At 43.2% G+C, this 17,768-nt stretch overlaps 1 protein-coding gene across 8 annotated transcripts in view; it reads left to right on the forward strand.

The window, feature by feature from the left end:
• The window catches only part of INTS6L (integrator complex subunit 6 like), a 56,354-nt gene that overhangs the window by 15,547 nt on the left and 23,039 nt on the right, over positions 1 to 17,768 (forward strand). For 6 of the 8 annotated variants that reach the window (XM_049644316.1, XM_049644320.1, XM_049644318.1 and 3 more), the window contains 6 exons: positions 7,603 to 7,752; positions 8,526 to 8,615; positions 8,841 to 9,024; positions 9,284 to 9,412; positions 11,360 to 11,523; positions 13,916 to 14,068. In XM_049644316.1, the coding sequence (XP_049500273.1) occupies positions 7,603 to 7,752; positions 8,526 to 8,615; positions 8,841 to 9,024; positions 9,284 to 9,412; positions 11,360 to 11,523; positions 13,916 to 14,068 (870 nt within the window). Of the gene's footprint in view, positions 1 to 7,602; positions 7,753 to 8,525; positions 8,616 to 8,840; positions 9,025 to 9,283; positions 9,414 to 11,359; positions 11,524 to 13,915; positions 14,069 to 17,768 lie in introns of those variants that run through there. The other 2 variants (XM_049644319.1, XM_049644323.1) reach the window with 2 other exon arrangements.

A 17,768-nucleotide genomic window follows, 5' to 3' on the forward strand; every position in this document is an offset into this window, starting at 1 on the left:
TGATAATAGGTCAATAGCCACAGTTGAAATGGTCCGAGAGTGAGAGAGGAAACATTTAACACTGTATCTGACCGAGTTTGGCAAAGTCTTTGCTACTCTAAGATATTTTTCTTTCACTAACAATATAATTGACTCTTGGACAAAGGAGAAAAGTTTCTAAAATGTGGCTTTTATCTCATAATTTCTTCCTGATTCTCTGGGGCAAGAGAAATTTTGAAAACTCAAAAATGCATTTTGCAGTTATTTTAGACTTACCTCTAGGATTGTTTATCCTCTTAAAAAATCCCTCATACTAGGTATTCTAGAGACCCATGATGCAAAATTGTGAACTTTGTGTCAGTAGACTCAAACTGTGGATCATTTCTTTGCCCAGTTTACTTAAAAATAGGTGCTCATGATGTGGGCCTTTAGCCATCTGCTGGAAAAACAATCCTGCAGGCCATAGACTGTCAAATACATTTCTGCAGTGTAGTATGGGGGTCTATTTCTTTTTTTTAATGTTCTTTTTTTTAATTTATTTTTAAAATTTTCATCCAAGTTAGTTGGCATATAGTGCAACAATGATTTCAGGAGTAGATTCCTTAATGCCCCTTACCCATTTACCCCATCCCCCCTCCCACAACCCCTCCAGCGACCCTCTGTTTGTTCTCCATATTTATGAGTCTCTTCTGTTTTGTCCCCCTCCCTGTTTGTATATTATTTTTGCTTCCCTTTCCTTATGTTCATCTGTTCTGTGTCTTAAAGGCCTCATATGAGTGAAGTCATATGATATTTGTCTTTCTCTGACTAATTTTGCTTAGCATAATGCTAGGGAGTCAATTTCTTAAGAATGTCTTTTAAAAACTAGGAGATTCAAGTAAGCTAGAATTCTTTTGCATGGTCTTGACTGGTATTATTTCAGTTGTCTCAGGGAGAGAACTGATGCAATCAAATCAAATGGACTTTGAGGCTTTTAGCAAGTTCAGGACACCAAGCGCCCCTGGGGAAGTAACTTAGACAAGAAGGAATCCAAGAGAACTGGATGGTCTTAAGTAATTTTATAAGAAGAAGCTGTGTCAGTGCACATCAAACACAGAATCCTAGATAGCCCCTGTCGAACCTGGAAGCATACCAGTACCTTGAGCCAAGGGAGAAAAACCACAAAAAAGTGCTACCAGTCCAAATTGCTGGAGATTTAAGGGAGAAAACAGTTGTGTCAGGGTCAGAAAATGCAATGCCGGAAGGAAGTTTTAAAAGAGATACGAGAAGCAAGACAGTTCTGTTCTTTCACCAATACAGCGTCTTCCTAAAGTGTGCGTTCATCATGTTAGCACCTTCCTTTGTAGGTGTGCTGCAGGTAAACACAATTGAAAAAGATGCTTGAACATTTTAAGATGATTCAGCTGTCACAGTGTTCTGTTTACGTAGGAGGCCAAGTAAACCGTGTCTCCTCTCTGTCCGAATTAGAGTCTGTTTCAGTCGTGAGGAGAAAACTCCAGAAGCTTTTCAAGCTTTAACTCACACGGATATTCCGTATAAGGCTCGAGGGAAAAGTCATGTGTCTCCTTGGGAGGCGGACTTGATTGGAAAAGCAGGGCTTCTTCCTTTCCACGTCATTCTGTTTCGCTGGTCTGGTTACCAATGCAAGGACGATATGCCGTGACAAAGTCGATAGAATGTCAGGTTGCAGAAGAAAGTGAGTTGGTTGAAAAATGCTGTTGAAGTCGATTTAGTCAGGTTGTCTGAGTTGTTGCAGAACCAGTTCCCCGCTCCCACCCCCAACTTGTGGAGAACAGATGGAAAAAGGAAAATAGTTTATCTTTCAACAAGAGAAATGGTGGCCCTGCTAAATTTAAACTCTTTGGCTTTAACTTGCGACATCTGGGAAAATACTCAAATCCGTTAATCATCTAGTTTGTAATCACCTCGAAGAAGAGCCTAAGGTCCAGGATAGCCCCCTCTGTATGGGACTCTGAAGGGCAAATGTTGCCAGCCTGATTTCATTTTCTTGAATAAAAGATTTTTTTAAACAAGTCTTGTCAAGGAGAGGGAAGCAACTTGTATTTTCTCTCCCTGGATCCCAGGAAGATTTGGGCGGAGCTTTTCAGGGGAGCATCCAAATGGGCTTTTGGGCGTGTGTGCCCAGAACGGGTCAGTGCAGTGGCTCAGCACTGAGTCAGAGGGACAGAGAGAGAGCCTGGCATGTGACAACCTATAATATAGAAGGACTATTTGTGCTCTTTGAAAAGATTCACTGTAATTCCCTTTCACACCCAGCACAGAGCCCAACGCAGGGCTCGAACTTGCGGCCCTGAGATCAAGACCTGAGCTGAGATCAAGAGTTGGATGCTTAACCGACTGAGCCACCCAGACACCCCTTCATTTATTTCTCGATTTGCAAGTTATTCCATTCATGTCATTTTTAAGGGGCACTTCTCTTGTGGAAAGTTCGATGTAGCTGCCCTAAATATGTTCCTCAGTTACCTTAGATGAGGAGATTCGTAGCGTGTTCCTTAAATTTGCACATTACACTAAGCCTAACAAGGTCATTTGTATTTTGGAATTGGATTACAAGTGACCTTTAGAGATGGGAGCAGGGCCTTAATAAGGTTGCAGAGGATAGTAGGACATATTTCTTTTAGGCTTTGCCCTTCCAAGGAAAGGAGTGCAGATTCTCTCCTTTCTGTGGTGATATGAGTGGACGATAAATGGCTAGTGGCTAGTCTGGAGCTGGGACAGAACCCAAGGCACTGGTAGACTGAAAAGCCCATACTTCTTCTGTTGGCATTCAAAGACGTTTTCAGTTGCCAATACACATTTCAACCAGGCCCGAACTAACGTACTGATTCAGATGTGAGTTGTTTTCTTTCTGTAAGTCAGATTTATATAAAGGTATGGAATTACAAGATGCAAAAACCCAAAGGGACCTTCCAGTTGGTTTTTTCAACCTTTTCGTTGCTTAGATGAGACAACAGCCCCAGTAAGGGATAAACGACTTACTCTGGACCAGTTGCTTTGCTAGTTGGCTATAGCCAGGAATGGACCAGGGTCTTCCAAGTCCTAGGTCACTGCTCCCCACACACAACTGGTCTGCATTTAGACATGAGGGAAAGGAAGTTTCACTGAAAGGAAATTTGGAAGTTCCATTAAGTGTATATGACTTTGGAGCTATAACAAGACTTGTCTACAAGGTGAGGATGTGGACTACCTAGAAGATTCTCGAGTATAGTGGTTTAAATTGGTGGGCTCTAGAATTAGGCTACCTGCATTCAGATCCCGGCCGTGTCACTTCCTAGTTGTTCGCCCTGGACAAGTTGCTTATCCTCTCTGAGCCTCAGTGTGCTCATCTATAAAATGGCAGTAATAACAGCACCTACTTCGTGGGATGGTGAAGGTGCCCAGATGAGGCTACAGATAGAATGGTATGCTGAGCCTGAGGTCCTGACACATAAGCACAGATGCACATTACCTATGACTATTACTGACCACCACTACCGTCTTCATCATCGTTGTGACTTTACTCCAGGGAGACTTTTACAACTTGACCTAAGACAGTAAACCCTTAGTTCAGGAGTTCACTCGTCTCAGGTTGCTCCTTCATCCCAAACCTCTGTCCCTCTGGTCTCCCGGGCTAGAAGTTTTGTAACCATCTTTGCGCTCTCTCCTTCACGCATATGGTCGGTCTGTCACCAAGTCCTATCTTGTTGGTTTAAAATGTTTCTGCCTTCCTCTTCATTCCCAGGCTAACTCAGGTCCTGATTCCCTCAGGCTGGGATTACTAGTCAAGGCTCCTAGCTTCTTTTTCCTGGCTATGGACAGAAATCTGTAGCCTGCCTTCCTTCCCCAATCTGTCCTATGTGTCACTGCCAGACTGACCTTCCTGAGACACTGCTTTGATCCTGTTTCCCCGTCCCCTGGAATCAGTAATGAGTCTATTGTCTGCTGAAGCCAGGCCGAGCTCCCTTGCCTGACCTCCCGGTCCTTCTAGCACATCTCTATCCAACAGACATATAATGCCAGCCATACACAAATTGTAACCTCATCTAGTAGCCACGTTAAGAAGTAAAAAGAAACAGGTGGAACTTTTAGTAATACATTTTATTTAACTGCGAAAATTTAAAACACTATCACTTCGGCACGTAACCAATATAAAAGTAAACACTGAGATACTGTCATTCTTATTTTTCTTCTAAGTCCTCCAAATGCCGCATGGATTTTACACCTACCTCACATCTCAAGTCAGACTAGCCGTGTTTGGGGGGTTTTGTTTTTGTTTTTTTTTTTAGAGGGCAGGGAAGGGGCAGAGGGAGAGAGAGAGAATCCCAAACAGGCTCTGCTCTCAGTGTGGAGCCGATGCGAGGCTCGATCCCACAATCCTGCCACTATCACCCCCACAAACAAGACCGACTTAAGTCTTACTTCTTCCTGGTTTCGGCAAACAAAATAGGGACGGTAATACCATGCCTATTTTATAGGGTTGTCCTAACCAAATGTGAAATGTGAAAGTACTTGGTAAGCTGTAAAGCTTCCATAAGAATGTATGGAACTCATTATCGTGAGTCAAGATTTTACTGACCTGAGAGTAGCGTACCTTTGGAGTAATTTGAAAGAAAAGACTGTGTTAAGAAGACTGTGTTAGGAAACGGGCTGTCCTGAATTCATTTCTATAAAAAAAAAAAAAATCAACTCCAAACAATGAGCGAGAAATAGAAACACAGACTTTCTGCCACTAGCTCTTCATGATTATCTTTTGGGAAGAAATTTGTCACATTAATGAAGTTCTCAAGATAGTGAGATTAATCCATAGGCTCTTTCCCCTTCAGCATGGTGAGGAATGCGTTTAGGGGCTTTTAGTTCTTGTGTTGTTCAGTTCATTGCAAAGAATTGGGATTGACCTGATAACAGAATGCCAGCGATTCAAGTGCAGGAATGATTTGTAAAATGCTTCCTTCCAATCCATAGGCTAAAGAGAAATCGAAAGAGCAATTATTCTGACAGATTAATTAGCAAGACTCTGAACAATCGGGACACGTTATTTTCAATATGGAGGAGTTACAGGGTGCTTGCCTAAGTGGTACCCACATCTTACCCCAGCCCTTTACCAAACCAAGCTGTCTGCTCATTTTTCTTTAGTCATGCCACGGACTGCTTTGCGGCTCCCAGGAGTTCAGTGCTCGCTGTGGGTATAATGCGGAATTTACAATGTGGAAGTAAGATTGCTACGTGAAGTAACTCCGAGAAAGCAGTCAACTTTATAAAGTGGATTGTGAGGGAAGGGCCCACCATTCTCAGGTTTGCCCAGGCCACAAAGCTCACCCATCCCTTCTGATCAGCTCCCAAATCCTTCTGACACCGCCTCTGAAATTCTTGTTTCATCAGCAGCCCCTTCTCCTCCCCTCTGCTCTTCCCATAAGCTATGGCAACAGTTTCCAAACCAGTTCCCTGCCTCGAGCTTCAGCCTCCCCTCCACCTCCCAGTTTGTTCTCCAACTCCCCAGCAGAACGATCTTGCTAAAACACAGATCTGATCAAGCCGCTGCCCTGATTAAAAACCTCAGGTTATTCCCAGAGCCAACAGATAAAATCCAAACTACAAAGCATTATACAGCCAGAACCCCACTTATCAGCCTTGCCTCCTGCCCTATCCTTCTGTGGACTCTCGTTCTCTTCCTTGGCCTGCCCCTCCATGCCTGCCATCAGTGCAGGATGTCCTTTGCTCCTCTTCCGATGCCCCATCTTCCGTGAGGAGCCTTCCCTAACCTTCTGGTCACTTGTCCTTTTAGTGCCCATAAATACATTTCTCATGCCTCTGTGACAGGAACTCCTCAAGGGCTGATCCCTTTCTAGATCTCCAGCATGTAGTGTTCTGTCCAGTACGGCATAGTTGGCCCGTGCAAATTTGTTGAAGAAAGGAAACAATTGCTAGTATCCCTCCCAAATGCATACCTTTCTCTTCCACCACAAAGAAGAAAGCTCATTTTTTAATTCAGTGTGATTTGCAACGTGCTGATAGTTCTAGGTATTTGAGGAGGACAATTTCCACACAAGCTTTCTTTGTAACTACGCTTTTAGTGAAAAAGCCATAATTGCTTGTGGCCTAAGATTTTCCTTAGGCCACAAGGAATTCTCATGCTCTGCTTTCCCTAGGTACTAAAAGTCATATATACAATCTGGCCAAAGGGACACGTGGAAAGGTTTTACCTTTAGACCCTTCGATCTGTAGGATATGTCAGGAATATTAAAAAAAAAAAAAACCCAACAGCTAAGCACATCTTTAATTTCACAGAATTTCAGACTATTGGACTGGAATGGATATTAACCAGGACCTTCATCACCCTGTATGGTTATGCGGGTTCTGGACGGTTCAGCCGAAGGGGGCGCCATTCCGTCGGATTCCAATGTGAATGACTCCTTCCGCTGCTTATATTACGCACAGCCTCGCACAGTGTCCCTGCTTGCCTAATCCTCTCCAATTCCAGAGAATACCATCTCGGTCCCTGGGGCCAACAGGCTCACTCAGGGTCATGCAGATATCTCAGTCATTCTGACCCAAACTGCTTCTGGAGACTATGAAACTAGAAGAGAGAACGTTTGCTGTAGTTGTATGGATAATGGCCAGTGTGCCTTCGGCCAGACATGAAATTGAAATGATTTGGTTGATCTCTTATTATTTGCTCTCGCCCTCCACCTCCAGCTGTACCGGCCTGGTTGGCATGACTTCAGCATTCAACCTATCACACTGCTGCCCTCAGTGTCACTAACACTAAGATGGCTGTTTGTCCCACCCAGTTGCCAAGCTGTGCTGTTTGCTCTCTCCCTTGCTGGCCTTCTCCTCTGTGACCTGCTGTCAACTGCCAGTTCTTCTTTTGGCTTCTCTTCTTTGCATTTGGTGCTGCTTTGTTTTTATAGCCATTACTGGCCCCCAGTCAACGTGATCTTTTCCTCCTGGTCTCCAAACCATTCGATCACAGCATGTTGGCTGCTGGCCTGGGGTCTTTGGTTCTTTGCTGCTGCTCATAGCTGCTGGGAGTGCCTGGGGGCTGCTTCTTTGCCAAAACTTTTTAAATTTCTTTTCTTTCTCCCCTTTTTCTAGACGTGGGGCTTTCTGAATGTTTGAAGATGCCAGAAAGGTTTTCTCCGAATAGTGGTGGCTCTATTCCTAGAATTCCTCCTTGACTCTTATTTAAAGTGAACATATTGTTTGGGGGGAAGAATCTTGGTTAGAAAAGTTCATGCAGTTCAGCCCCTCAGTAGCGAATTGTCTCTATCAAGGACAGCGCACTTAAAAATAGCCCCTCCTCTCCTCCTTTCTTCATGCTCATCATCAGTGTCAAACTAAGGTAAATACTGAGGTGTTTGGGTAGGTTTGATTGGACCTGAATAGAAGATTGGACTTCTTGAGCCAGAGCCTTCCAGCCATAATGGACGAATGCACCGTTTGCCTCTTTGCTCTTGGTCGTTAATGCCGACAGATCTTTCCGATCAGCCAAGATCTAGACTAGAATTAGATCGAGGGACTAGTGAATCTGTTAGAGGTTGGATACTTGCTGTTTAGTGGTTGTTTGCACTTTATATATTGTTCATTGTGTAATCGGGAATTTCTTTGTAAATGTTTGGTTTTCAGGCTGGTTGGAAGGAAAATCACGCAACATTCATGAGTGAACTAAAAAATCTTCAGGCTTCTGGACTGACTACTCTTGGTCAGGCTCTAAGATCCTCATTTGATTTGTTAAATCTCAATAGATTAATATCTGGAATAGACAATTATGGACAGGTAAAAAAACTTTTGAGTGAGTACAGCTAATTTATTTTGGTGACTTGGGGTAAGAATTTAAAACTGGGCGTGGTTACCAAGTTTTCTGCTACTTTTCACAACTGCCCAAAGGAAGTCCATATCTTTTAAACACATACTTTAAAAAAATGTCCCCCTTTTGGGGGGTCTTGTATGTGGCTTTATCATAAAATGTGTAGTGCCAATTGCCTCCCCCTCAGGTCATCAGGTATCTGAGAATGGGATGAATAAATTGCTGACAAGTGTTGGAACAAGGTATTTGAAGAGAAATTTTCAGTGTCCTTAGCTCCCTCTCGCCTCTCCCAATTCAATTGAAAAAGCTCTAGAAGTGCCCATTGATGGATAAATGGATGAAGAAATAGTGTTGTCCTTTCCTGCCCTAGAAACTCTGCTCACGGTAACCAGAGTAGAGTCCAGATTGCAGAGCATGAGTCACTAATGTCCCCCTACCTGTGCCAGGAATTTGCCAGTCTCTTTCTTTTATGATTACTTAGACCGCAGAGGGAGAGGAGTTTTTGCATATGCGAGTTGGGGGAGTTCCCGACTGATAAGAATCCCTCAGTCCATTCTGAATGTTACCTCTGCAGGGATTGTTACTTGGATTTCCCACCCGTTTCAATCCCTAATCTTTTACTTCTTGTTTATCCAGGCAAATTTTATCACACACTTGAGAGATCACTGGCCAGGCAGATGTAAAAGTTTAAATACCATTTTATTACTTTACATGGCTCTAATACTTTTTAAATGTATTTTAGGGGAGAAATCCATTTTTTTTAGAACCATCTATTTTAATTACCATCACAGATGGAAACAAGTTAACAAGTACTGCTGGTGTTCAGGAAGAGGTGAGATTTCATGTTTTTTTGTAAATTTTGTTTAAATGGCGGAGAACATGCAGCTATTTCTGTGGGAGGCATACGTTTCCAGTTAAGAATAAGTTTGATCAGACCTTCCGTCTTCACAATCCTTGAAAGATTACCGAGTACATGAAAGAAAAATTACCCTTTTGACTCTCTCTTCAGTTTTGTATGGGTTGTTATGATGAAACTTTTCAACTTTTGCCTTATCAGCTTCATCTTCCTTTGAATTCTCCTCTGCCTGGAAGTGAACTAACCAAAGAACCTTTTCGTTGGGATCAAAGGTTATTTGCCCTGGTGTTGCGTTTGCCTGGACTGGCTTCTACGGAACCAGAGCATCTAGGGAGTGTACCAACTGATGAGTCTGCCATCACACAGATGTGTGAAGTCACAGGAGGTATTGGCAATATTTCATATTTCTAGAGGAAGAATTCAGAGCAGCAGAGTATGGTTTTGCTTAAATGCCGTATCCTGTCTTGTCTTGTTTTCCTTCAGAATCTTTCAGCTCTCCTGCTTAAGCTCATCATGAGTGTGATGTTTGCAGCCATCATAGTTATGATTGGTTCAAGATATACTCTACGATTTCAGATGCTTACATTGTTAAGTAGTATTTTATTTGCTCAAACTGACACTATTTGCTTTTCCTTCTGGTATAGGTCGCTCCTACTGTGTTAGAACACAAAGAATGTTGAATCAGTGTTTAGAATCTCTAGTTCAGAAAATTCAGAGTGGTGTAGTTATTAACTTTGAAAAAACGGGACCAGATCCACTTCCTGTTGGAGAAGGTACAGTACGTGACTTTTTTGTGTTCTTTTTGCGCCCCAGAGAATGATCTGAGGTTGGGAAGACAGTCAACTGATAACAGACACAGCCTGTACTATCCACACACGTTCATGTGGTTGCAAACATCCATCCAAACAATGGCCATGTGTTCACGTGTCAGGTGGTCTGATGCTAACAACTTTAATCCAGTGGCAAATCTTCTTTAGAAAATTCTTCCTTTTTCCTACCCATTTCATCTTCCCTGGTCCCAGTCTTGGGATACCCTGCATTATTCACCTCTCTATGAACGAAGTACCTGGAGAATCACGGAGGAGTGCCACTTAACCGGTAATCTGGTTTTGGTCTTATGAGTGCCAAATGGGCCACGCTATCTTTATGAAATCTGTGTTCGGTACCGTATGTCAGCAAGAGATTGTGAACCTTTATCCGGAAACTGCTGATATCCTATGAGATCCTACACCAGTATTTTCCCGGCCACTGTTTAACTGCAGAACCTTTTCTCTTCAAATGACATCTCACAGAACGTTCCACATCTCAAAACAGACAGATTATGGCAGTGGATGATAGCAGAGGTCCTTTTGTACAGGGGAAGGGTCTTCTCCTTCAAATCATCCCTGTGCCGCAAGCCCTGGAGCACTGTGCACTTCACCTCGCTCCTGTGCTCTCGCACACATCATTACCACCTTGCCTGTCTGACCTGATCCACACATTTTTTTTTTAAGTAGGCTCCATGCCCAGTGTGGGGCTTGAACTCACAATCCTGAGACGTAGAGTCGCATGCTCTATCGACTGACTCATCGAGGCTCTCCTGATCCATGAGTTTTATTTGTGTGGCCACAATCAGTCATAGCTGCTCAGAAAGACATACGTCTCTGTCGGAAGCCATGGATCCTGTGGCTCCTGACCTTTCTGATGTTTAGTGCCTTGAACCCTTTGAGAAGCTGTTGGAAAAATAGAGACCTCTCTCCCTAGAAGAACGGACATAGGCCACACAAACACAATTTTGTATTTAATTCTAGAGTTTCTTGGACTCCAGTTTAAGAACACCCACCACAGAAGACTGAGGCCTCACAGCCTGTTTTAAATTCATTAATGTAATTGTAAAGGAAGGACATGTTATGTATTGCTAACGATTCACTGCTCCATCCATACTTTTGTGTTCAGTTACCTTAATGTGAACTGGGGATGGTCATACTGGAAGCCTGTTGGATTTGGTGTCGTGTAAATAGCTCAGATTTTTCTTTCTAGCTCCATTTCTCCTTTGTCTAGGGTTCTTTTTTTTTTTTAATTTTTTCCATGATAAAATTTTTTTAATCTTTGTTTATTTTTGAGAGAGAGAAAGAGAGAGAGTGCAAGTAGGGGAGGAACAGAGAGAAAGGGAGACACAGAATCCGAAGCAGGCTCTGGGCTCTGAGCTGTCAGCACAGAGCCCGACGTGGGGCTCGAACCCATGAACCGTGAGATCATGACCTGAGCCGAAGTCGGACGCTTAACCGACTGAGCCACCCAGGCGCCCCTACATTCCTTCTATCTTGGAGTGAATCTGGATCGTTTTCATTTTGCTTTTGTAGTCATTGGGTGGGTTTAGTCAAGCATACTTTTTGCCACCTAATGGGGACTAGAAAGAAAAGGCAAATGGAATTTATGACCTATTTTGTCAGATTCCACAAATGTAAAAACTATACCAGGGGATGAGCGATTTCATTTGCCTGATTTGGAAGAATAACTCTAGTTGGCGTGCTGTGTTTAATTTATGTGTCCAAATCTCAGCAAATTGAAAATTAATTTTATAATGGTTTTCGATGTAACCACGCATTTGGGGCATAGTTAAGGATCGGGGTGTTTTGGTTTGTTTTGTACTTTGCTTTTAGCTGAAAATTTTGTACAAGAAGATCAGCAGCTGGAAAAAGAACTGTATGCCTTAGTGTCTGTCTTTGTTTAACTTGTAGATGGACTTACGGATTCATCCAGGCCAAGCAATTCATTTGCTGCTCAACCCTGGCATAGTTGCCATAAGCTGATTTATGTACGGCCTAACTCTAAAACTGGTGTTCCTGTTGGACATTGGCCAATTCCAGAATCTTTTTGGCCAGATCAGAATTTACCTTCACTAGTAAGTAGCATAAAACAAAATGGTAAACATCATTTGGGTTTTCCGTTTCCTGATTACAGTGACCCTTGTAAATTACTTTGAGGATTTTAAGCCGTGCTTTCTATCTCTTGCTGGGAGTCTAAGCTTGTACCAAAAAGCAAGAGAGGACTTCGTGCTATTCTGGCATTCTTCCTTTCAGTCGCTTTTGCCACTTGAGCTACCCACTTTGGATGTTAGGGCATGGCTATTTTTGATGGTGTTGCGATCGGTGGCTTGGCTCTTATTTCAGAGTGGCTGACTTGATTTACATGGCAGACGCAATGTCTGAAGAGTGCTAGCATTGATTTTCATGTACATCCTCAGGGAATTACAATTTAGCTTGCACCTTGTGTAGGTTCTAGAAACATATTTAAAACAGAAGCTCTTCTACATCTTTCTAGGGAGTCACTAGACACCTAGTGGAACTTTGTGGACCTGCTTTTCATCTTTTTGTAGTCAATGGACTTGTGTTCCTTGGCAATGTACCTCTCAATGATGGGTAGTTAAGCAATATATATATATATATATTTTGAGAGGAGGCAGAGAGAGAGAGAGAGAGAGAGAGAGAGAGAGAGAATCTCAAGCAGGCTCCATGCCTGGCACATGGTGAGCTCGATCTCATCATCCTGAAATCATGACCTGAGCCAAAATCAAGAGTCAGACGCTTCAGCAACTGAGCCACCCAGGCGCCGTAACTAAGCGATCTTTTAAAAATTATCTCTCAATGAGGACTTTCCTTTTTCTTCACTGCATTCAGGAGAGGAGGGTTTGATATTGTAGTTGCTCCTTTTTAGTCCCAGATGAAGTGGACTTTTGTGGGAGACAGGTATCTGCTAACACGGGAAAGTGCACGAAACCCACTCCCCCTTCTTCCTCCCCGCAGCCTCTGTAAAAAGGCCAGAGCAATCCTCCTTCTGTGGGCACAAAACAATCACCGAGCCTTCAGTTTAGCCCCTTACTGCTTCAGCCCGTCTCTGTTCTGTGTACGTTTTAGAAATTTCTGACATGAACTGCATTTTCTCCTGGCCTACTCCTTTTAGGCTCCTGTTTTCAGGAGAGGCCATGAGACTATAGGACTGAAGGGCCACTTCCGCCCCGGCTGGGAGTGAGGGTACATCTCCTCCACCTTCCCTCAGGGCTCCAAGGTGACACACTGGTCAGATCCCGGTGCCCAGTTGCTCTCAGCTCCAAACCCGAGAGAGTGAATGTTTTGGTCACGAATTTACTTCATTGTTGCCAGTGACGGGGCTTCACTTGGATCTTTACGACCTTTTTTTTTTTTTAAATCGGTTTAAATGTAAAAAGCCAGAAATATTTCTCAAGTCTAATTGAAATGAAAATCAGGAAAAAACTGGAATGAAAGAAATTCCGGCTCACTCCCACATCACCCGTGTTACCTACCATCCCTCCAGCTCTGAAAGCACATCTGATGGTTGTTTGTTTCGACTCCCAACACATCTTGTAGGTGTGTCAACCATAAAGGCAGAGGAGCATGTTTTTCCCTTTAAAGGGGAAACAGAGATGGTTTGTCACATTCACGCTCGGCTTAGAGAGCTCTCGGCAAGAACAGGTACAGCCACATCTCACCCTTGTCCCCGGGACTCAGTCCTGTCTTCTCATATCTTGGGATTTCTCTTGCTGCCGCCATGTCTCTCCCGGGCGCTCTCTATCCCCACAAGCTAAACCTGTTAACGAAACGGCTGCCCCACCAATCTGCTCTGCTACCCCAGGCACAGAGGCCTTTGCAGCCCAGTCCAAAGCATACCCAGCCCTAGCTGTTCAAGGCAAGCGTGTGGGTGTGAGGAGTGCTTAAAAATTTCAGTTGAAAAAAAAATTGCCACTAGTCCTGGGTGTTGTGACTGGCTCATTTGGGGGCACCTGCCTTGCCCTTTCCATGCCTTTACAGTTTTTCATTTTGCTTGTTAGTGGCTCTAGGTCTGTCATCAACTCATCAGAAATCTTCATGGATTTCTTCTTTGCTAGCCACGTCTGGCCCGTCCGTAACCTTTTGGGTACAAAGGAATGAAGGGCGGGTCATGCTTGGAGGTTGCAACAGTGGATCTGAAAATCAGGGTTCATCCTATGGATCATCGGTGACTTCCTAACTGTATTCAAAGCAGTTGTAGTTTTCACTTCGCTGAAATGGTAGTTACAAGTGTTTGAATTTACCTTTCCTCCTCCCAATGCCAAGTACATGGAAGAAATAAAGAATCTGTGGGCCCTTCCCGGATGGAAGCCGTTGGTGATGCCCTCTTTTTCAAAGCGCTGGTTTTATCTCAGCGATGGTTTAACAAAAACACGAAAGGGGTTGCAGATTTGTCAGAAATATAAGCTCACTTGCTAACGGACCGTATTTTCCCCTCTTGTTTTTTAGCCTCCACGAACATCTCATCCTGTTGTGAGGTTCTCCTGTGTAGATTGTGAGCCAATGGTAATAGACAAACTTCCTTTTGACAAATATGAACTTGAACCTTCACCCTTAACTCAGTACATCCTGGAACGAAAGTCTCCCCATACCTGCTGGCAGGTACTTCCCCTTACCTGTTGGCCCAATGTCTGTAACCACCCTGGGATCGGGGAATTGCTTTGAGAAGTTGCAAAGGTTAATCTAGGAATAATTAGACTGAATCTGTTAATAACTTTTCTGACAAATCCTATCAAATAAGCAACAGGGCCAAGCAAATCATTTCAGTGTGATAGGAATCATTAGCCTCCTGACATTGCCATTTAAGGCAGTGGACTCTGATGACACCTGTGTATTTGAGGATTTGGCAGACCCCTTGAAGCCTATTCAGGGACCCCAGGTTAAGCATCCCTAACCTAAAAGATGTCCTTCTATTTAGCTGTGGCTTCTGCAGCTGAAACTTAGCGTGAACTTGACAGATTGGAAGTACAAGATCTATTTTTAAAAAAAAAAAAATTTAACGTTTATTCATTTTTGAGAGAGACAGCGTGAGTGGGGGAGGGGCAGAGAGAGAGGAAGACACAGAACCCAAAGCGGGCTCCAGGCTCTGAGCCGTCAGCACACAGCCCGAGCGGTGCTCGAACCCATGAACTGCGAGCTCCTGACCTGAGCCGAAGCCGGACGTTTAACCAACTGAGCCACTAGGGCGCCCCACAAGATCTATTTTTTTAAGCTTTTCTTTAAATTCCAGTTAGTTAACATACAGGGTAATATTAGTTTCATGTGTACAAAATATTTTTGACACAGACACACACACAAACCTTAAGCCCTGAAACTACTTTTTGGATTAGTGTAATGTAACCAAACTTCTCTTCCTGTACCAAGCACATTGGCATGTGTAATGTGGATTTTATTTGGACGAGGCAAATGCACATATGCTGGCTCTTCCAGGTGTTATACTCCAGCCAGAAGGGCTTGCTGATTCGTTAATAGATTCACCTTTGGATATTAGTTTGTAAAAATCCAGACACGGCAGTCACAGCCTTTTTATTTGGATATAATAAGGAGGCCCCACGCTGGAAGTATGTTTGTTCTATTTCTAGACTACAGCACCATATAGCAAATCAGTGATTGTTAGGTTCTATTTACACAAGAAACACTTTTAGACTGCCGTCTGTTTCATCCTAAAATGTGCAATTATTGCTACTAGCTGTCTTTAAGCCACTTAAATTCTCCAAAGATGCTAAAACTGGTTAGAAAAAAAGGAGCAAGCTTAAAGCAAGCATGTAAAAGTGCAAGAAACAGAACAATCTCATAAATATAATATTGAGCAAAAGAAACCAGACATAAAAGATCCCATGTCCTATGATTCTATTTTGTCTACATTCAAAAAAAGGTACAGTTGTCTTACTCTGTCAGAAGCCAGAATAGTGGTTTTTCTTGGGGGTGCAGAGTTGTGACCAGCAAAGGACATGAGGGGGTTTCTGGTCATTGTTCTATTTCTTGGTCTGGTGCCAATTACACATGTTCAGTCACCTCGTGAACATTCATTGAGCTGTATACTTTTTTTAATGTTTTCTTTTTATTTTTGAGAGACAGAGAGAGACAGAGCATGAGTAGGGAAGGGGCAGAGAGAGAAGGAGACACAGAATCCGAAGCAGGCTCTGGGCTCCGAGCTGCCAGCACAGAGCCTGACGCGGGGCTCGAACTCACGAACCGCGAGATCGTGACCTGAGCTGAAGTCGGATGCTCAACCGACTGAGCCACCCAGGAGCCCCCATTGAGCTGTGTGCTTATGATTCATGCACTTTTCTGAATGTATGTTTATATTTCGGTTAAGTGCACTGGAAATGTGCTAGAAATGTAGAGCTATGGATAGTAGAATGTTAAAATCAAGATAGGAGGTTTGACTTCATGGGTTGACAAAAATTTCGCAATAAAAGCAAATACAAATTATAGCTTTCCCCTAACATAAGCCCTCTTTTCCAAATGGCACATTTCTTGTAAATCTTATCCAGAGAAACTTAAATCCTGCCCTGGCTTCCTGCACCACTGCTCAACTATGCCACATGCCTATCTCCTGTACCTTACGTTACTTTGATTTAGAGTAGTTTTAATGCAATGAATTAGTGGGGATGAACAAGAATAAGATGAACCAGGAGCCAGGAAATTTGGCTAATTCCTAATGGAGACTGGATTCCAACCCTTAACTCTGCCACCAGTTTATGTGGTCTTGGGCCAGATACTTACTTTCTCTAGACAGTCTCTAATGATCCCTTTGAACCCCCAAGTTCTTTGAATCTGCAAGTGATAAGGAATTTGGAAGAACTCAAAGGGCTTATGAGAAGGAAGGAAGGGAGGAAGGAAAGGAAGGAGGGGAAAAAGGGAGAGAGAGAGAGAGAGAGAGAGAGAAACAAAACAGTGTTTCTCCCTTCATGGGAATCATAGGTCTGACCCTTGACAGTGTGTGTAATGCTTTTGATCCTTTATGATGATTTTTCCTCTTCTGTTATACACACTTAGGAAATAGGGCAAAACCTACCATGTGTTATTACAGATATTTGTTTCTATTAAGGTTCAGATTATGACACACAGTCTAGATGAGTCCTGTTTTACAGCTCAACTCATTGTATGTGGGGTCATAAATGGCATAGGAAAGATTTATTCTTAGCTATGACTAAACATAGCAAGAATTTACTCAACTGGTAGATTATATTGCTGGTACCAGCAATTAGCAAGGTAGATGGATTCTCTTTACCACCAGGGTTTGACTTTTGTCTTAAATGATCCTGCTGAGGGACTTTGGAAAAGACAAAAGTCTAGGTCCCTAAAAGTATATGTTGGTGCCCTGATTTGGGCCAAAGAGCAAACACGGAACACTGAGAAGGCATGGTAGCCAGAGGACTTCAGCACAGCACAGCGAGTGTATGGGAACTGACAATATAATATATAGCAAATCAGGAATATCAATAAAGGAGAAGATGGAGTCACACGGAATAAAGATTAATGTTTTGATCTTTAGTGAATGTTTGCTCTACCAGCATAATTGATAAGACAAAAATGCCTTCCAGACTGAACCAAAGCATCTCCTTGCTGCCTCAAAAGAATTAGCACCAGTGCCTGGCTTATAATAGGCTACTTGATAAATGTTTATTGGATGAGAGGCACCTGGGTGGCTCAGTCGGTTGAGCATCCGACGTCGGCTCAGGTCATGATCTCACGGTTCATGAGTTCGAGCCCCGCGTCGGGCTCTGCACTGACAGCTCGGAGCCTGGAGCCTGCTTCGGATTCTGTGTCTCCCTCTCTCTCTGCCCTGCCGCTCTCACGCTCTCTCTCTCTCTCAGAAGTAAATAAACATTAAAAAAATTATTGGATGAAAACTGAATAAATGGATAGGGGAATGGGGGTACCAAAAGGAAGTAGAGCAAGACTGATAATCGTACGCGTGAGGAGTGTTAGCATACTACTTTAAACGGGCTTTGCTTTTGTAATTGCATGCTTTAGGCATGGGGCCATATTCCATTTTTCTAAAGCCTCCACTCCAGTCACCAGTTGTTCTTTTGAGAAGTCAGTTTGTTTTAATGGCTGGTTATCACTTAGCACTATTTCAGCCATGTTTGCCATTGTGCTAACCAAGTAAATATCTGGACGTTGTGGTCTCCGAGCGGTTATTGCACAGTACGGTGTCATTTCTTTTTCTTAAAAATTTTTTTTTTCATTTTATTTATTTGAGAGAGAGAGAGAGAAAGAGTGCCCAAGCGAGGAAGAGGGGAAGAGGGAGGGAGGGAGGGAGAGAGAGAGAGAGAGAGAGAGAGAGAGAGAG

Source organism: Panthera uncia, chromosome X (genome assembly GCF_023721935.1).
Source record: "Panthera uncia isolate 11264 chromosome X, Puncia_PCG_1.0, whole genome shotgun sequence".
In the NCBI taxonomy this organism is placed as follows: domain Eukaryota; kingdom Metazoa; phylum Chordata; class Mammalia; order Carnivora; family Felidae; genus Panthera; species Panthera uncia.